This window comes from Orcinus orca, chromosome 5, assembly GCF_937001465.1.
Source record: "Orcinus orca chromosome 5, mOrcOrc1.1, whole genome shotgun sequence".
In the NCBI taxonomy this organism is placed as follows: domain Eukaryota; kingdom Metazoa; phylum Chordata; class Mammalia; order Artiodactyla; family Delphinidae; genus Orcinus; species Orcinus orca.
In genome coordinates, this window is record NC_064563.1 from 62,982,919 (window position 1) to 63,003,852 (window position 20,934).

General features: G+C 34.9%; 2 protein-coding genes across 4 annotated transcripts in view; one reads left to right on the forward strand and one right to left on the reverse strand.

Moving 5' to 3' along the window:
* Positions 1-39: 39 nt before the first annotated feature.
* Positions 40-20,934, forward strand: part of TTC14 (tetratricopeptide repeat domain 14) — a 33,890-nt gene continuing 12,995 nt past the window's right edge. Inside the window, exons 1-13 of one of the 3 annotated variants that reach the window (XM_049710649.1) lie at positions 207-348; positions 660-789; positions 897-950; positions 1,050-1,249; positions 2,602-2,686; positions 2,785-2,914; positions 3,238-3,393; positions 3,763-3,834; positions 4,237-4,356; positions 4,461-4,583; positions 6,966-7,083; positions 8,011-8,120; positions 8,941-10,331. In XM_049710649.1, the coding sequence (XP_049566606.1) occupies positions 1,064-1,249; positions 2,602-2,686; positions 2,785-2,914; positions 3,238-3,393; positions 3,763-3,834; positions 4,237-4,356; positions 4,461-4,583; positions 6,966-7,083; positions 8,011-8,120; positions 8,941-9,859 (2,019 nt within the window). In that variant the 5' untranslated portion in view covers positions 207-348; positions 660-789; positions 897-950; positions 1,050-1,063 and the 3' untranslated portion in view covers positions 9,860-10,331. Of the gene's footprint in view, positions 349-659; positions 790-825; positions 951-1,049; positions 1,250-2,601; positions 2,687-2,784; positions 2,915-3,237; positions 3,394-3,762; positions 3,835-4,236; positions 4,357-4,460; positions 4,584-6,965; positions 7,084-8,010; positions 8,121-8,940; positions 10,332-20,934 lie in introns of those variants that run through there. The other 2 variants (XM_049710650.1, XM_049710648.1) reach the window with 2 other exon arrangements.
* Positions 13,429-20,934, reverse strand: part of CCDC39 (coiled-coil domain containing 39) — a 46,228-nt gene continuing 38,722 nt past the window's right edge. Inside the window, exons 15-20 of the mRNA XM_004278393.3 lie at positions 16,621-16,780; positions 16,093-16,199; positions 15,275-15,415; positions 14,949-15,128; positions 14,726-14,811; positions 13,429-13,629 (exon numbers count right to left, since the gene is read on the reverse strand). Of these exons, the coding sequence (XP_004278441.1) occupies positions 13,476-13,629; positions 14,726-14,811; positions 14,949-15,128; positions 15,275-15,415; positions 16,093-16,199; positions 16,621-16,780 (828 nt within the window). The 3' untranslated portion in view covers positions 13,429-13,475. The remainder of the gene's footprint in view (positions 13,630-14,725; positions 14,812-14,948; positions 15,129-15,274; positions 15,416-16,092; positions 16,200-16,620; positions 16,781-20,934) is intronic.

The following is a 20,934-nucleotide window of genomic DNA, read 5'->3' on the forward strand; positions in this document are numbered from 1 at the left end:
TCCGCGGCACTGCCGCTGGGGGCGGCTCCAGAACACTTCCGGGAGGCTCCTGTGGGGAAGTGTCTGGGTGTCTGCTTCCGGCGGCTTCCTGGCTGCTTCCTCAGTCTCCCGGACCATCGGGCTGAAGTAGTGGGCACGGGACGGGGGGCTGGCAACGCCCGGTCGTTGGGCCCGTCAGTCTCTAGCCATGGACCGGGACCTTATGCGGCAGTCACTGAATTTCCACGGGCCGTCATTGCTCTCCCTGCTCAGGAGCGAACAGCAGGACAATCCGCACTTCCGGAGCCTCCTGGGGTCGGTGGTCGAGCCTGCCCGGGGCCCGCCGCCCCAGCAGCAGTTACAGGGCAGGTAATGGGACGGCGGCGCCGCTGCGAGACGGGGGAGGGGAGGCAGCTGCGGGCTCCACTACCGCAGTTGGGCGGCTGAGTCCTGAAGGAGCAGAGCCGAGGCCGTGAGCCCGTGAGAACTGCGGCGCTAGTTCCGAGGGCAGGATGGAGGAGGGTGCCCACTCCTGGTGTGAGGGCAATGCAGGATGCGGGCTGAACTTTTTAAATCTGGTACTGCACTACCAGAGGCGCGGATTCTTTAGCTAAAATCCCTTGGGCTTGTGTATCTGCCGCGGCTGTCTCTTTTTAAGTTTCCGCGCCCTCCACCTACAGACCGGCGAATGAGGGAATCCTTGGTTAAAACTTTTTTTCGGAGGATGTACGGCCAAGAGCTTAGGACGGACCCGATTGGGCGATGAAAAAGCCCTGAGCAGAAGCTTGGACTTACTAAAAGGTTTTGCAGGTAAACCAGTTTTCATAAATTTTGTTTCTTTTTAAGAAAAGAGAAGAAAGTTGAAAACATTGAAATACAAAAATTCATTTCCAAAAAAGCGGATCTGCTTTTTGCAGTTTCCTGGAAATCAGATGCACCTACAACTTCTGAAGTTAATGAAGACGATGAAGGTGAGTTTAATCTTAAAGTCGTTTGATTGCGGTTTGGTTTAACAGCACTTCAGATGAACACAAAACTATTGTTAGTAATTTTGTTAATTATTTTTTCAGAGCGTTATGCAGTCATGCCACCTTTAGAGCAATTCATGGAGATACCTAGTATGGACCGGAGAGAGCTCTTTTTCCGAGATATTGAGCGTGGTGATATAGTGATTGGAAGAATTAGTTCCATTCGGGAATTTGGGTTTTTCATGGTGTTGATTTGTTTAGGCAGTGGCATTATGAGAGATATATCCCACTTAGAAATCACAGTAAGTTATTCACTTTTCAGTTATTTGATTGTTTCTGTTTTGGATAAAATGTCATCTCAGTGCAAAACTTATGTCTTTGCATCCAGTTGTAATTAAGTATACCCTACAGACATAGTTTTGAGAATTAATTAATTAAATAAATAAGTAAAAAGTATAAATATAAAGCACCTTTTCTTTTTAAAAAATAATCAGCAGTAACAGAGTTACTTACAGTTTCCGGCACCATTTCTAGTTTGGGGGGGTTTTGCTCCCTTTGGGTGGCAGGGGTGGGGTCCTTTTTTAAACACTCAAAGAGATATCAGTGGAGATGGTGAGATTGATTAGTAGACTGGGGTTATTTCTTCTAGTTGAACATGTCTTTAATTATTTAGTATTAGATACTTGTATGTGGATAATTTAGAAACAAATTCTTATTTATTCAATATGCATTTACAATAATTAAATTAAGTGGTTTGTACATTATAAGATGCTTTGCCCTGGGCTTCCCTGGTGGCTCAGTGGTTGATAGTACGCCTGCCGATGCGGGGGACACGGGTTCGTGCCCCGGTCCGGGAAGATCCCACATGCCGCGGAGCGGCTGGGCCCGCCTGCGCGTCCGGAGCCTGTGCTCCGCAACGGGAGAGGCCACAACAGTGAGAGGCCTGCGTACCGCAAAAAAAAAAAAAAAAAATGCTTTGCCCAAGGTGAATAGACCTAAATTTGAAATAGTATGTCACTTTAATTTAAAAGGTTAGATATTTACTGTGTGTTAAGGCAGGTAGAAAGGGAAGCAAAGCAGAAGGTATCACAAACTGGATAACAGACCTAAACTTTGAAGAATTCACATTTCATTTTCTTTGGAACTCAGAGGCGCGGATTCTTTAGCTAAAATTCCTTGGACTTGTGTATCTGCCGCGGCTGTCCCTTTTTAAGTTTCTGCGCCCTCCACCTACAGACAGGGGAATGAGGGAATCCTTGGTTAAAACTTTTTTTCGGAGGATGTACAGCCAAGAGCTTAGGACAGACCCGATTGGGCAATGAAGCCGGTCTACTTTCTGGACAAGCTTTTAGTTTTATATTTAACAAGCACAAAATAATTTTTTGTTTCATCATCCATACTTATATGTGGTTTCTAAAACTAATTGCAAATTTCATGAGATTTTAGTTTTTGACCTGAACCAGAAAACTTGTTTTATTATGTTTAGGCACAGAAATTATTAAAGTCCTTATTTAAATTTAGACTCTAGGGTGCTAGTTGTTTTCTTAATGTTCCTGTCAGCTATTAGCTGTTTATACTGAACAGCTAGAATAAAAGAAGACACTTCTCACCAAAGAATAGAATGTCTGGTGTTTTACAATACTTCTCATTGCAGGCTCTATGTCCACTAAGAGACGTGCCTTCTCTCAGTAACCATGGGGATCCTTTATCATATTACCAAACTGGTGACATTGTTCGAGGTAATCAGTTTCATCATATTAATAAAAAAGTAACAGTTGTCATATTTATGTTAGTTTGCATTGCCTTGTTAATCAACTCAATTTTCTTATTTTTTAAGCTGGAATCAAGGATATTGACAGATATCATGAAAAGCTTGCTGTATCTCTATATAGCTCATCTCTTCCACCACACCTATCTGGTATTAAATTAGGTGTAATTAGTTCCGAAGAACTTCCTTTGTACTACAGGTAATTTATCCACATTGTCTCAACAAGTTAATTGGAAAACAATTTCTTTGCTAAAAAATAGCAAATTTTGCCCAACTTCTAACAAAGTAGAATTGTAGTTTCTCTTATTTCAAAATATGCTAATTTTATTTTTATAACCCTTAAATTTCTTCAAACTTGGCAAAAGGAACCAAGTCATTATTGCCACACCTTCATGTACAAAAATGGTTTGAGTATTTAAATCCCATGTGATAATGTTATTTCCTTAATTAAAATGGGACATGCTAATCATGTTAATCATTTTTATATTTTTGTTGTGACTTTTTTTTTTTTTTTTTTTTAAGGAGAAGCGTTGAACTAAATAGCAATTCTTCAGAATCCTATGAGAATATCATGCAGAGTTCTTTGGGATTTGTTAATCCAGGAGTAGTTGAATTCCTTTTAGGAAAACTAGGAATAGATGAATCTAATCCACCATCTTTAATGCGAGGCCTGCAAAGGTATAGTAAATCAGTATTATTATATTAAGTGGTGAGGTCAGTGGTGCTGAAGTCAAAAGCTGCATAACTGAAGAAAATACTCAATTATCCTAAGCTTGCTGCCAATGTTTGAATGAACTAGGTGATCCCCTCTTTTTGGAATGGAGTCTTTTATCAGTGATTGATGTGTGCCATGTGACCAGATAGATGCAGAAAAAGATGCAGAAAAAAATAATATTTAACAATAATAGTCATTCCTGAGAGTTCAAGAATTTTGCTTTGTAAATAAAATACAAATTTCTTGCTTGGGATTCAGTTTTTATCTGTCAGGTGGAGAGATATAGTTACCCTAAAAAGTATTTACAGTTTGACTTTTATTTTCTTTAATAGCAAAAATTTCTCTGAAGACGATTTTGCTTCTGCATTAAGAAAGAAGCAGTCTGCATCTTGGGCTTTAAAATGGTATGAAGACTGTCTTTCAACACTTACATTAGTCTAAAAGGTTAGGTTAAGGCAAGCATGCTTATGTCATCTTTAAGACCAAATTTGTTTATAAATGAATTTAAATGATACCTTTTTGACATTAGCTTTTTTAAAGGTGTAAATGGTGTTATGTTGTAAACTTTAAAGATTTAAGTTTTAGCCAATATTTTTAACTTTTTTAAAAAGGAATTAGTATATCGATATCTGGATTTCATAAGTATTTGTTATGAAATTATCCAAAGACAATACTTCTTAGTTATATTGAGAATATCAAAGACTATTAACCAAATTTGATTTGCTTTAAAATTTTATTCGTGCTGACATTTTGTTTGGATATTCTGTGAAATATTTGTTATGTATGCTTTACAAACACCTTTTTAGTGTGAAGATTGGAGTTGATTATTTTAAGGTTGGACGCCATGTGGATGCTATGAATGAATACAATAAGGCTCTGGAAATAGATAAACAAAATGTGGAAGCTTTGGTAGCTCGTGGAGCATTGTAAGTGGATAATGGGTTTTAAGGAATATTTACAAGGTAAATGTGTATAAGATTTATGAATAGCTCACAAAATAAATTCCTCTAATTTTGTCTCATATCTATAGATATGCAACAAAAGGAAGTCTGAACAAAGCAATAGAAGATTTTGAGCTTGCATTGGAAAACTGTCCAACTCACAGGAATGCAAGAAAATACCTCTGCCAGACCCTTGTAGAAAGAGGAGGGCAGTAAGTGTCAGATTTTGTTAAACAGCAGAGATCTAATATTCAACCAGCTACTATAAAATCTTGAACTTAACATAAGGAAATAGCAATAGGAAATCTCTAACTCAGTTCAGACACTCTTAGTTTCAATTTTGGTTGAAAATGTTTTTTAAATATAGTCCTCTATACATTTTCTAGTTCTTTTTTTCCTTATTACTTAGGTTCTTTAAGATTGGAGATATTTTAGTGTCTTGACTTCACTTTTCTGAATATTTTCATTACACAGAAATATAAATGTAAAGATACAAGAAATTAGGTAAATATTCTTTTCCTGGACATACACTAGAAGTTTTTGTTTAATAGACAGAAATTTCTAATTCATTTCATCATTTTAGTAATTATAATGCCAGAAATATAAGTTGAGAACTCTATAGTTAATTGTGAATTAGATTTCACTATTGTATTCAGCTTATTGCTCTACTTTATCCAGTGAAATCCACAAAACTTAGATTAAACGAAGAGCAAAACATTAAGAACAAACCCTATAACCTATCTTACTGTCCTGAGATACTGGCATAATACTTGGCATAGTAGATTTATCATAAATATTTAATGACTAATAGACTAGTCTAATTTATAAAATATTTTGAAGAAACATAATACTTTAAATAATTTGCTAACAGTCTGCTTTAATAATTAAAGACCAGTTTATGATTAATAGCATTTTTTTTGCTGTTAATTTTTTAAATAGAATCATCTCTTTTCTGTTTCATGAATTTGCCTGATCATTCCAGTTTGTATGATCATTCCAGAACTCCATATAAATGAAATTTTGTAATATTTGTTTTTAACTGATAACGAACTTCTAGTTGGATCCAAGTGTTTGGATCAGCTTTTTACTTTCTCACTAGGTACATAAGCTAATACCTACTTAAATGTGGTTGTCTCATTTTTCACATATTGGTGATTTTTAGCTCAGTGAATGACAACACCATCTATTCCATCATCCAGGCCAAAAATGTTGATCGTCTTTGGTCCCTTACTCCCCTCATCCAGTCTGACACGAGTGATTCCATTGAACCCACTGGTTTTTAAATTTGTTTTATAGTAATTACTTTTTCCTACTTTCCAAAACCTGAAAATATTTTTCAAAACCCTTTCACTGCTGTGTATCTAAACTTTCTAATTCTCATTTTTCACAACATAGACTTGTGAACATCATCTAATAATTATCCTGTCTACAGGCTGGTTGTGATATACACGTATGCCTTGGTATTTCCAACTTTAGCAGTGAATTTTCTGGGAAAATTTTTCTGTAGAAAGGAAAATTCTTCATAAATTACTAGGAAAAGCCGGCCTATATAATTCTGTACTAAAGCTCAAGATCATAATAAATTTACAGAGGATATCAGTTGATCATGTGTTTTCACGTATTATACTAAAATGCCAATGCTTGACCTACAGTATGGCTTTAGTTATCAGTAATAGATTCCTATTCGTATTTTTGTTTGTTTAATTAAGATATAATTAACATATAATTTTATATTAGTTTCAGGTTATGTGCATTAATGTGATTAGATATATGTAAATATCATGAAGTATTGACCACAGTAAGTCTGGTTAACTTCCATCATCATACATAGTTAAATTTTTTTTTCTTGTGATGAGAACTTTAAGATGTACTCTCCTTGCAACTTTCAAATATACAATATAGTATTAACTATAATCACCATGATGTACATTACATCCCCAGGACTTTATCTTATAACTGGAAGTTTATAAGATAAACCACTTTCACCTACTTTGCCCCCACCCCCCCACCCCCACGTCTGGCAACCACCAATCTGTTCTCTGTATCTTTGAGTTCAGTTTTTCTAATTTGTTTTATGTGGTTTTATATTGTCTTTTTACCAAAAAAAAATAGCTGTAAAAGCACAATATTTAAGTATTGTTCCATTTGAAAATAATTTGCTGGGCTTCCCTGGTGGCTCGGTGATTAAGAATCCACCTGCCAATGCAGGGGACATGGGTTCAAGCCCTGGTCCAGGAAGATTCCACATGCCGCGGAGCAACTAAGCCCGTGCGCCACAACTACTGAGCCTGCACTCTAGAGCCTGCGAGCCTAGAGCCCGTGCTCTGCAACAAAGCCACCACGATGAGAAGCCCGTGCACTGCAACAAAGAGTAGCCCCTGCTCACCGCAACTAGAGAAAGCCCGACACAGCAATGAAGACCCAACACAGTCAAAAGTAAAATAAATAAATTAATTTATTTAAAAAAAGAAAATAATTTGCTGAACGTGGTTTTTCCCCTAATAAATTCTCTCATATACGCCTCTGCCCTATATGCATATTTGAGGACTTCTAATTTTTACCCAAAAAAAGCTAAATTTTCCTTTCTGATTTAGGTTAGAAGAAGAAGAAAAGTTTTTAAATGCTGAAAGTTACTATAAGAAAGCTTTGGCTTTGGATGAAACTTTTAAAGATGCAGAGGATGCTTTGCAGAAGCTTCATAAATATATGCAGGTGATTCTTTATTTCCTCTTAGAAATTTAATGAGATTTGAAATTAATGCCAAAACTTAACTTTTTTCTAGGGAAAACTATTCTAGATCATTTAATTAAGGCATTATGAAAAGTTTTTTAGATAATATCTTTTCTTAATTGGGTTTGACATTGCTTCATAGTTTTTTTAATACTCAAAAGTAAAAATAGCCCTGTGAGAAGATTCCCATTGCCTAAATTTGGTATGTGGATTTGAGAACTGTCCTTGTAGTGAGCTTTCCTGGTGGTTACAGAATTCAGTATTGTTACTGTAATTGAGCCAATTTTAAAAAACCTTTTTGAGAAATATTTTAAACTGTCTTTTCCTGTAATACTGATGATGATGTTTTCTCATGCATTTTCTTCTGAATTGGACCATTGCTGCTGTGTCTGTGACATCTGGTGCTGCTCATCCCCATCCTCAAACTGGAAAATGATTTCTTATATAATCATGCATCCAACTGGGCTGTGCTATTTTTTAAATGGTTTGTATTTGAACATGGTGATTTCCCCCTCAATTCATCTTAATGGAATTTCTTTATTTGAATTTTATTTATAAAATTTGTGTCCTGTTTAAATTTTTAATGTTTTTTAATAATTTTTCATGTATTTTATTTTTTCCCTTTCTTGCACTCTGGGTCATGGGTTTCGATGCAATGGCTTCCCCTTTTTTCATGGAATACCAACTGCAATTGGTCCTCAATACTGTTCTGGCTGTTCCAATGATTAATGCCAAACACCTGTGTGATTAATTTTTATATGTTAAAAATATTTGTTTAATGCTGGATATATGGTGATTTGGGTATACCACATTTGGTTTCTGGTTGGGGGGTTGGTCTTTTGAAAACTGGGTTTTATATGTTCTGCTATTTTTAACGTGTGGTTTTTTCCGATATCTGGGTTGTAAAAGAAATCTTTGGAATTAAGAGAAAAACAAGCTGAAAAGGAAGAAAAGCAGAAAACAAGGAAAATAGAAACAAGTGCAGAAAAGTTACGTAAGCTTTTAAAAGAGGAGAAAAGGTAAACTATGATATTCAGTATTCTTAAACTTAAAGCAAGTACTGAGTTGAACCAAAGTGCCATATGGGAGGTAAAGTAAGTAAAACATAAAAGTGTTTCAAGTTGTAATCAATGATTCTTAGCAAGTATGTATACCATAAATTTTTCTATAAAAGAGATAAAGCAAAGTGGAATGGAAGGCTAGAATTCTGCAAAAAAAAAAGAAAAATTTAATCTTAGAATTAAAATATGTAAGTCATTTTAATTATCTGTATTTTAGGGAGAAATTTTTTAGAACTAGAGCAGTAATTTTCAACTGGGAGCGGTTTTGTCCCCCAGAGGACATTTTTGGTTGTCATAACTGGTAGAGTACTGTTGGCATCTAGAGGATAGAGGTCAGGGATGCTGCTAAACTTTCTACAAATGATGTAGGATTCCCCCACCACCACCCTACCCTCCCAGCAAAGAATTATTTGGCCAAAAATGTTAATAGTACTGAGGTGGAAAAACTATTAACTAGAGGTAGCCAAATATAAAACCTCAATTCTCTCCTTTATGTATTCATATGGTCTTAAATTTTTAAGGTAATATGGGAAATGTCACTGTGTCTTTCAGAAATGATGGATTTGCTTACAGTGACAACTGTCTACACAAGTATTTTTTTCCAAAAGTCATGACATGGTAAAATTGGATCTTGTGGTAGCTAGGATTATTATTATAATTCCTTATCTAAGCCACAACTTTTATGAAAATCTTTAGAATAAAATAGAACTAAAATCTTTATGGATAATTAAACACTTTTATACTCAACATATCTGATGAGTTAACTACATTTTTTTAGGCTAAAGAAAAAAAGAAGAAAATCAACTTCTTCCTCTTCAAGTGTTTCTTCTGCTGATGAATCAGTTTCTTCTTCTTCATCCTCTTCCTCTTCTGGTCACAAAAGGCATAAGAAACATAAGAGGAATCGCTCAGAGTCTTCTCGAAGTTCCAAAAGGCATTCAGCTAAGGCATCCTCAAATCAGGTAGATCAGAATAAGAAAGATGAGTGCTTCCCAGTTCCAGCCAATACTTCAGCATCTTTTCTTAACCAAAAACAAGAAGTGGAAAAACTACTGGAAAAGCAGGATAGGTTACCATATCAAAAGAAACAGGTAAAAGAAAAAGATAGATGCCCTCTTTCTTCATCTTCAGTTGAAATTCCGGATGATTTTGGAGGTAGGTCTGAAGATCCAAGAGATTTTTATAATAGCTATAAAACTCAGACAGGTAGTAGCAAAACAGAAAAGCCACATAAATCAGAAAGACATTTTTCCAGTAGAAGAGATTCCTCAGATTCCTTCTATAGGAATTCAGAGGACAAGATAAAAATTTATGGTTATAGAAGATTTGAGAAAGATACAGAAGGAAGAAAAGAACATTATAGAAGGTGGGAGCCAGGTTCCATGAGATATTCCACTTCACCAGCAAGCTCAGACTACTCTTGGAAGTCAGTTGAAAAATATAAAAAATACACTTATTCTGGATCACGTGATTTCAGTAGACATGAGCAAAGATATCAATTAAATAAAAATCAAGGAGAATATGAAAGAGAGGGTAATTATGAGGAGGATATTAAAACAGAGGTTCCAGAAGAGGGACTGAGTAGCAAAGAGCATTCAGAAAGTGGAGTTAAAAAAAATTTACCTCAAAATTTACTCAATATATTTAATCAGATAGCTGCATTTGAGAAAGAAAAAGGAAATAAGCCAAAAAATTAATATGCCAAGGGGATCAGCACCATTAACCCTAAAGGCTTTTAATAAAAGGTTTTGGTCTTTTAGTAATAACAGTCCAGTGCAGAAATATCTGCTCCTGCAGTTATTTTATTTGTAGAGACTACAGAAATCAAGTGCTTTTTATAGCGATCCTCAAAGTATTTGTTTCAGTTGTAGGTCCCCTTTTCATAGCTTGATTTTTTTCAGGCTTTTCTTGTGTATGTTTATGTACAGTTATTTCTTACTCTGATGATTTAAACTTCTTCACCTGAAGATAACACTCTCAAAGTATTGTTTCTTCATTGTATTCTGGTGTGTGAGAATTTCTTGGGTCCACCTTATCCTGCTGTTTGAGAGAATATTAAATTTGTGCAGTGAACACTTGGATCGTTTTTATGAAAACTTATTTCATTCTCTCCTCTGTTAAATTAAAAGCTCTTGACTTTTGAAACAAATATATTTGAATGTTTCATAAGTACCATTTTATATTCATTTTTAAATATTAAGTTTTTTTTGCATAACTTTTATCTTAAAATGGTAGATTATCTGTCTTGTCTAATTGACCTCTAAACCCTGATTTAATTAAAATGGTTTATGTATCAGCTGTTTAACAGGTACCTTAGGAATAAAGCCATGAAAGTTGACTAGGGGCCCATTTTACTTACTTCTCTTTTTCTCCCCCCTTCTTGCTAGCAATATAGCACTAAGAAATTTCTTTAAATATTGGCAAGACCTTAAGAGACTACATTCCAGGCAAAAATAGATCAGAGTAGGAAAGAGTTCTTTTAGCAAAAACAGCAGTGGCAAGTGAAACACACTATAAATCTGGTCTTCCACTATGGGAAAGGAAGTTAGGAAACCGTCCTAGTATTGCAAATGTCCAGTTGGGAAGGCACTGGGCCTGTTTCTGAATAGCCTAGAGCTGGCCTGCATTTCTGCTTTTCTTCCTTAACACCTCTCCTCTGATACCTCCTTTCTTAGAGTCTGAATAAATGACTAGGCTGACAGAGCCTGGGCTTAGAATAAATTTCAGCAACTAGAGCTGAAGAAGGAATGGACTTGGATCATAAGGATCCTCCCCGAATTATTGAAAACAGTATAAATAGGGATAGAGATAGATATAAATAGAAGTCATAGGTGTTTATAATGGGCTTTAGAATCTTTCCAACTCATGATGACACTGGATGGGTGGGTTGGAGGGTAGTGAGTATCCATCTACAAAGGTCTAAGTGACAGAGAATGATAGAGGAAGAAGACAGTCCTTGTTCTGTCTTGGAGTTTCTGCCAACAGTAAAATACCAAAAGTTAGTATAACTGGATGTGTACTATTTGTGACCTTCAGACTTCAGTGATGGGAGCCTAATGAAAAAGCTAAAATTTGTTTTGCAATGGAACAGAAAAAGAAACTCTGGTCAAAAACAATAGGTAATGGCAGTAGAAATCAGTCAGTCACTTGGGCATTAGTCTTTGCACCAAGAAATTTATCTGAAAAGAGTCCCTAGTTCTTTCTGTGTATTAATAGTTCTGGTATCATCCTTATGTAATCCTACATAGTGGTGTTTTTAGAGTGGAAACTCTTTTGACATACTACGCCTTGACCTTTAGGAATTGCTAGCACAGCTTCAGGATTTTACACACACTTTATTTAATAAAATCTCTTTGAGCATCACTATCAACCAGCATTGTCATTTTCCAAAGCGTTTTTATGGCTTAATGTTACATTCAGTTACAAAAAATTAGGTTAGTATCTTATACAACAGCCTGCCTGAATTTAGAAATTCCATCTTCCCCAAAGCTTCTTTCCTGGGATATATTAAGCAGATTATATAAGACAATTTATAAGGATATATTCAGGAAACCCATCACAGAAAAAAAATATATTATTGGAGATTTACTTGTGAAGAATCCCTAGTGGTATCTTCAGCACTTTTTTTCCCTGAACATTATATGTCTATAGTTTGTACGTACCCAGGCAGTATCTTGGTTTGCATAAGTAGATGACTTTCTAACACAGCAGGTGAATGTTAGGATAACTCTAGATTTGGAGATAATAGGGTTGATCCCTTGTTTCACCATTTAACATTATTACACTGAACTTGGAACTATTACTTTATTTAAGAGTTAAATGTAGACTTGCATGCTGGCTTGAGAACCTAACCATTCCACAAATACTGTGCTAGGCTTTGGTTGGTGACTCAATAATAGGTAGAAGTTACTGTGCAATTCCGATGTATCAGGCCCTGTGCACTTTGTATATATTATCTGATTATTTCAATAAACTTTTGATATAGATAACTCTTACTGTCTTTATATTACAAATGAGGAAAAAAGCATAAAGTAACTTTCCCAAGGTCAGAGAACTAGTAAGATACAATTCCTGCCTTCATAGAATACAGTGTTTAATATTTCAACTTCCAAGTAATTTACAAAGTAAAAAAGGGCAGAGAATGAGAACTCTGAACATTTGAAGTGACCATAAGATCAATCAGTTTTTAGATCTTATAAATCTCACTTAGCAGAACAGTGTTTTATGAAACAATATTCAGCTTTTTACCCATCTTATTCATTGGACTTGGCTATGCCTTTTGCTGGCTATTACTAAAAATGATAATAAAATATTCTAGTGATCAGGAGAAACCACTACTGCCTTTCAGAAGGAATTGCAAGTGACAGTTCTAAACAATGACAATTGTCTGTATAACAAATATTTTTTTCCAAGGTTTGAAGGAGACAATACTCATTTAGGTTCATAGATCCTGATAAATTTATTTGAAAACCAGTTTTATAACATCATAGTCATACTTCAGGAGTTCAAACTGTTGGGCACATGTTATGATAAAGTATTGACTGAAATAACATTCTTAATCTGGTAGTCTACCTTCACTGCAAATTTATGGAATTCCTATTGCAAATCTAATTATGCTTAGCTTTCTTTAAATTGTTTATTAAATCAAGGAAATCTTGAAAACACATTCTTGGTTGTATCTTGAGAGCAAAATCTTTAATGTGTTTGACTTCTTTCAAGATCAGAATGGACTACTTCCTAGAAATTTAAGCTGCACTTTTATTGATACAGTGGTTCTCTTTCCTATCAGTTGTTTTCTTGGTGGGGGGAGGGGAGAGGTAATGCCATTTTTTGACTAAAAATTTTTTAATTATACTAAAGGAAGACGCTAACAGTTTTCTTCCCCCAAAGTCTGGGAAGTATGTTTCTTTTAATAAAACCTAAATTCAGGATCTTCCAGGGTAAAAGAGATATAACAAACAAAATAACAGTGGAAAATATCATAACCCTATGCTTGTATAACACATATCCTTGTTAAGAATCTGTTCTTACTGCTTTCCTTCTATGTGAAAAAAAATAGTAGGCAAAAAGCTAAGAAAATTAAACATTTTTTTGGCTTATTTGGACCCAAATAGCTTGACTTTTTTTTTAACAGTTTTTATATTTTCCACTGGATAAAACTTTTGTCTGGTCATATTGTATTTCTAACACTATTTCAGTAGGCCTGTATATCAGTATAAGGCACCCAAAAGCATAGAGTGGGATATACTATTTTTAAATTATGAGATTTTTGGTTTTGTGTTTACAATTTGTTCAAAAGAGAGATTAAAATGTTTATTTGCTGCTCTTTTTGCTTTTACCATTACTGGAGCCACTGCTAGCACTAGGTGGTCTAGAAGTGCTGCCAGTTAGTGAAGAGGCTGGGAAGTTCAGCTCTAATACTTTAATTGAAGTCTGAGAAGCAGAAGTACTTGTACTCTTAGATGACCTAGAATAAAACCAGAATTACTGTAACTTAATTCAAAATTTTTATTTTAGTAGAGACCCCCTCATTAATGGCAAAAGATGCCATAATCCCACAAGTAATTAAAGAGATCAAAAAAGATATACTATTAATAGTGCTAATAATTTTAAAAGCATCACCATTAGTAATATCAAGAAATTAGTTTAGAAAGGAAAAGCTGATAAAGTTTCAAACCAGTAGAAAAATAGTTCAACAAATATATTTCTATTGATACATGAAAAATGTTTTCAACTATAACCAATTTAGAGATAAAATCATTAGGTATTAAAAGTTTGCAAAAATCATTAAACAAAAGGTAACAAAAACAGGCATGGGAAGTTGGGTGCTGGCAAGAGTAATTAATATGATAGGTTATATAATTTAAACCAAAAAGAAAGTGAAGGGCCTATTGACAGGATAAAGTGGTGGTAACTATCCATACAACTGTAAATACTAAGATTTTTAAATATATATTTTTATGAAAGTACTGGGATGTTCAAGTGGCTGCTCACTGTGTTTACATAGAAAGTGTTTTTGTTTTGTTTTACTTAAGCACTGTCTTAGGAAATCCTTTCATGACATCTCTTCGCAGAGTAATGAAAAGTAATATGGCTGCTGTGTTGACAAAATGTCTACTTGATGATAGAATTCTGTATAAAACTAAACTGCAGGAGTAAAGAATAATTTCCTTTTTAGCAAAATTAAGCAGCATAAATAAAATTCTGACTCCTGAAGATTTTACAATGGATTTTAATAATAAGTCTGTACAACCAAGTTGCCCTTTTATGGTTTAATAAATTCTCCCCATACTCAGGGATGACCATGCTAAATGTACCCTCCAAAATCTCACCCTGCTTTATCCTACTGAGATAGCTGCTAGTCACAAAGCACTTATGCCAAAATGAAAATAACACCAGAAGTCAGAAGGAAAGAGTCCTGCCCTGCTGGCTGTTTTCTGTATATGTGACACTGACACATGCCATAGCTGTAGCATGTGGAAGTAGCTGAGTTCACTTAGGATGGAAGCTGTGAGAGTTGTAGGTAAGTAAGTAAGGAGACGGTGTTTTCTCCTTCCACTTACCTTGCTGATACCAGTGAAGTCTGGGAAGGAGATCTAGAACTGTGACGACTCCCTTTAGTACTAGCCGTAGGTAGTGCTAAACCACTCTGGAAGGATAGTCAATAGCAGTCAGTACCACTGCATTTTAGAATATTTTTCATTAGACTTCACTTTATGATGAATACCATAAATTTTTTTGTGAAATGTTTAAGAAATATATTTAACTAGAAGATACTCTTATTACCTGTTGAAAGTATGTTTGAAGGATAATACCAATCTCAGCATTTTCTTCTGTGATATCAACTAACATTTCATCAATGATCTTGTGAAGCTGTTTCACTTCACGAAGTTTGATGTCTTGTTCTTCTAGTGTTTCATCTTTCGTGTCTTTCAAAAGACGGATTTCCTTGATGAGTTTTGCACACTGTTGGTCAACAGTAGTCAGTTATTATTTAAACCTGTTTTCTAGAACTTAATATTTTTTAATGGGTGAAGGAGGATTTGGGGTTACCATTTGGAACTCCAAAAAAATATAAATATGACAGGTCAGTTTTTAAAAGTTATCAATACCTGTTTAGTTACTCTCTCTAATTTTGGCTTCTGCTCCTCAGTTTCTTTCCTTAGTTGAAGTGTGTAAGCTTGCTTCTCTGATATTTTTTCTTTGACATTATTTGTTAAATGTTCTATAACTGCTAAAGTATTTTCCATGCTCTGCAGAAAATAAAGGTATTAACATACTTATTGGTTAGGATCAGAAATAACTTTTATAACTTGCCAAGTATTCATTTAATTTCGATTCATTTATTTTTGTGTACAATGTACATTCTGTTGGTAGATAATAAGTAAAATGGCTTTATGGATTAAGTTTTATATATAATTACACTGGAAAGTATTTTTATGGTATTTGGGAGAAAAATAAACAATTCAAACAATGTTGAAAGCATACAATTTTCAAAGATTCCTAATTCATATCACCTGTTCCTTCAACTTTATTAGTCAAAAAAAAAATCTAAATGTTTATAGAGCCTGCTTATTACCAAGCACGTTTTCTTATCTTTCAGACTTTTAAGGAACAATCTTTAAGGTGATATTAAAGGATTTAAGTGAAATAAAGTTCATTAAATAAAAGGTTAGTGGATAGATCATAATTAGCTAGCTCTGATTCATCAGCTAATCAACAAGTAATTGTCAGGAGTCTAACCTACACTTTAGCACTGGGATTTTAACTAATTTAGTTAATACTTTGATCACTTATTTTTTTTCTCATTTAAATGAGACATCTCTCACTATCTAATTCTCTAAAAAATTGTCTTTGTACAAGATAACAAGAAAGAATAATGATAGTTAACTTTTACTAAGGTCTTATTACTAAAGCCTGTAGAATTTACCTGGATATCTTCCTGTAGTTCTCTGATTTGTCTTTGTTTGTATCTGTGTTTTTCATCAACAGCTCTCTTTTGTTCTTCTAGTTGAATTTTTACCTCATACTCAGCACCTAGAATTTAAAGAATTTTTGCTCTAAATTTTTAACATGCTGTGTAGAAAGCAAGCTTAAAGTCTTACATAAGTTAAACTTTTAACTTTTTTTTATGAAAGGTTAAATTCCTTATGTCTAGTTGTTGAAAAACAGGACATGAAATAACTATTTTTATTTTGTCAGCATAGAGCAGCCAATATGCTGTTCTCTTCAGATTTGAAATTAATTCCCTAGAGAAGTGATATGCCATATCACTAGAAGTAATAATGGAAATAACACCTTAGCACTTATTTTAAAGGAGGGGGATTAGTTTTTCCAGCTGAATCAAACATGATACACTTTTGTTTTCCTTGTCTCATAGTGTTCCTCTTTTTAAGGTAAATAATTCTACAGCTTTCATTGCATGTATATTTTTAAAGTTTTAATAATTCCCACATACTAGATGGAGTCACTTTCTTAAAAGATTGTTTGTAATTGTTGTTGCAGCTGTTCAGCACTTGCAAGGTGTTTCCTAGAGCATAGATTTCTTTTTCAGCTTTGTTGATCTTAGCATCCAAACTGTCACCTTCCCTTTGAAGTTCTTCTTTTTCTTGAGCAGCCTATGAAAAATGGAATAGATTGGTTAAAAGTATCATGGGGGAGAATGTCTGTTTTCAGGGCAGGAAATAGTTAACTCACAACAATACCAATTTGCCGTGGGGCCTACATGCAGCACCAAGCATTTATTTCTTGCACCTGATTTAAAATAAAAGACCAAATCCTCAAGGCCTTCCAAATATAGCACATAGGCTACAAAAGCATGATGGCAGTGTAGTAACCAACCAAAGCTTAGATGAAAACTCTCCAACAAAAATGAACGAAAAGTTAAGCAGGTATAAACTTTACTGAGAAGAGAAATAAGGTTAGCTAGAAGCGGTTTCAAACTAGATATTAAATAAAAAGAATGTATGTTTCTCACCTGAAAGCGGCTTGGCACACTTTCTCATTTTAAGTCTTAGTGGTAAAAGAGGTGAACAAAGTATACCCATAAAGTGTCACATTTTTTTAAAGGAAAAATACTGCATGATCCTACTTATATGAGGTACCTAGAGTAGTCAGATTCACAAAAACAAAGTAGGTTGGTGGTTGCCAGGAGTTTTGGAGAGGGAGAAATGGGGAGTTATTGTTTAATGGGTACAGTTTCAGTTTTGAAAGATAAAAAAAGTTCTGGGGATGGCTCTTGTGTTGACTGCACAACAATATGAATATACTTAGTACCACTGAACTGTACACTTAAAAATTATTAAAACAGCAAATTTTATGTATAATCACATTTTTAAAAGTTTTAATTAGATAACTGCGATAAATATGGCTAGAAAAAATGAAGTCTGTAAATTGCTGAAAACCAAAAATTCCTCAGTGAGTGAACATACTCAGTGACTTTTTCCAGCTTAACTGTCACTGGGCTAAGCCTTCTAGAGTTGTACCCAAACAGTTCCAAAGAACTGCAATTAAGGGTTGAGAGGGATAGCATGCATATATATTTAAAAGTGCCCCCATGAAAAGATGCTCAGCATCGCTAATCATTAGAGAAATGCAAATCAGAACTACAGTGAGGTACCACCTCACACCAGTCAGAATGGCCATCATCAAAAAGTCTAAAAATAACAAATGCTAGAGGGGGTTTGAAGAAAAGGGAACTCTCCTACACTGTTGCTGGTAATGTAAATTGGTACAGCCACTATGGAGACCAGTATGGAGGTTCCTTAAAAAACTAAAAATAGAGCTACCATATGATCCAGCAATCCCACTCCTGGGCATATACCCAGACAAAACTATAATTCAAAAAGATACATGCACCCCTATGTTCATAGCAGCAGTATTCACAATAGCCAAGACATGGAAACAACCTAAGTGTCCATCAACAGATGAAAGGATAAAGAAGATGTGGTACATGTATACAATGGAATATTACTCAGCCATAAAAGAGAATAAAGCAATTTGCAACAACGTGGATGGACCTAGAGATTATCATACTAAGTGAAGTAAGTCAGAAAGAGAAAGCTAAATATCATATCACATATATGTGGAATCTAAAATATGACACAGATGAGCATATCTATGAAACAAACAGACCCACAGATATAGAGAACAGACTTGTGGTTGCCAAGGGGGAGGGGAGTGGGGGACGGAAGGAGTGGGAGTTTGGGATTAGCAGATGCAAACTATTACATATAGGATGGATAAACAAAGTCCTACTGTATAACACAGGGAACTATATTCAATATCCTGTGATAAACCATAATGGGAAAGAATATTTGAAAAAAAATATATATATATATAGCTGAATCACTTTGCTATACAGAAGAAATTAACACAACATTGTAAATCAACTATACTTCAATAAAATTTTAAAAAATAAAGTGCCAAAACCCATTTTTAGTCAAAATCAACTAATAATTTCATTGGTAAATTTATTCAATCCCAAGTATCTATATTTAAACCAGAATGTGGTCACTGGAATTTTTTTTGGTAATGTTTTAATTCTTAACATTTTCAGTTATTTTTTTTATTATGCTTCAAGATATGTTACACATTTTTATAGCAAATAGTACATAATAAAAAATTAAGCTTAGCAAAGAAAATAACGTTCTTAGGTAAATTACATCTAATTCTTTCAGGTTGAGTCTAGAATTAGCAAACATTTCATTCAAAATATAGTGTAGGGAGAAAGAGCTAGAATGAATCAAAACAGCTAGATTTTAGTTGTGGATTTCCTACTAGTAAGCTGAGTAACATTAAGTCATTTACTTCCCTACTCCAAGGTCAGTTTGTTTGTCAAATAAATGAGTTGAATTTGTTCATTTATACAAAATCCTGATCTAATTCCATAAATACCTTAGACTTCTAAACAGTGGTAAATAGAAAATCAGTCAGAGGTGTGCACTCCTGTAGAATCAGATAATCCCTGGAGGGCCCACTAGAAAATGCCAGGTCTTTGGTGTCACCATGCAGTGGCATCATCCACTGATTGCTTTTGCCCATTTTCAGACCATGGATAATTTTTCTCAACATAAGCCAGATTGACTTTAGTTATAAAGAAAAGTTTCCATTTTACACATCTGGCACATGTGAAGTGTTATGAGTAAAACATTTAAATATGCTGACAACAAAAAGTGTGAATAACTGTGTGGCAAGCTATGGACCCTGGAGGAAAGTGAAGTATGACATCAGGAAATTAAGAAGGGCAACTGATAGCCTTGATTAATTTCACATATTCACTATAGTGGCACAGAAGGAATACTCTTCCTCATAAAATTTGCCTGTTTTCCTGAGAAGTGTATACTTCATCATCATCATCATAACAGCAATAACAGTAATGATAGCTAATATTCACTGAGAGCTCATTTTGTTCCAGACACTGTTTAGGGGTTTACATATATTTACTTCTTAAAACAAAAGTAACAATATTACCCTAATTTTTTAAGTGAGTAAACTAAGACCCCAAATGGTTAAATAACTTATTCAAGGTCACCTACCTAATCAGTGATAGAACCAAGGCATGGACAAAAGCACTCTAACACCAGTGCTTTTATGTAACTCATCAAAGCCCTTGTTGGTAGAGAAACTTAGCTGGAATTGCAACATCTATCTACTTCCCATCATTTAACAGACTAGAGCCTACAATTCACCCCTTGGGAACCTTCAAAACCTGAGAGGAGGAAAGTCCTGTTAATAGTGGGCAGAAGCCTCACGTACTAAAGACTGATGAGTTATAAGAAGGGTTTGAGAGCTGGGACTCATTTCTCATATAGGTTGGGTGGAATTTCCTGAGGCAAAGTGGCAGACATACCACACAGTGTAGTAGGTTAGGGGCAGCCTTAAAGAAGGGCTACAGAAGGAAACTTAGAAGATTAAGTAGAAGTCCAAATGGAGGGTGCATCCACAAGGGCCATCCTCTAAAGATGTGAATTGGAGATCTCTTTCCCACTCCTATCCATGTATGATACAGGAAAAATGACCTAAAGTTACAATCTCCATTCCTTCTTTGAACTGTTTAGAGTAACTTCCCAGACCTCTCTGCAAAGGAAATCACACCTGTTCAGGGTATTTTCTACAAGGGAAAGATGAATATAGCAGTAGTCAGGAAGGAAATTGCATCCAACTCCTGATCACTTCTAAATTTCCCTTTAGGGTTACAAGGTACAGATAATCACGAGATGGCAGACAACTCTCAAAACATCAGAAAAAAACAGTAGATTCACCTGATCTGTCTCCCACCTAAAATGAAAGCAAAGGAACAGCCCTCTTCCTCTGTAGCTATCTGCCATACCAGGACAGCAATGATAAACTGGAGTGTAAGATTCAGAGGTGGTGTAGCTCTAGGTGACAATAAAGTCTAGGCTGTGGTCACATGAGTGCATGACTACAGTGAAGTAAAGCTTTGAGCCTGAGGTTTTGAACAGGTTGTCACAACATGTTAAGGACACCCAGAGTGACAGTGGGTCTTAGAGTAAAAGAGATTATGAACCTTGAATAAATGAGGGAAAAAGACATGACACAAATGATAGCAAAAAAACAGTGTCAGAGTGGTCCAGACCTCTTTGACCTCATGTATAAAACTAATAATGCTTCAGTACCTCCATCTAGCAACTCATGTTTTATGACCTAATTAAGTGTAATAGCTACTGGAGTGCTATGAAATTTGAAATTTCATGGCAAAAATAAATTTGCCATTTTGGTTTTTAACAAAGAGCTAAGAAAGAATGAATAC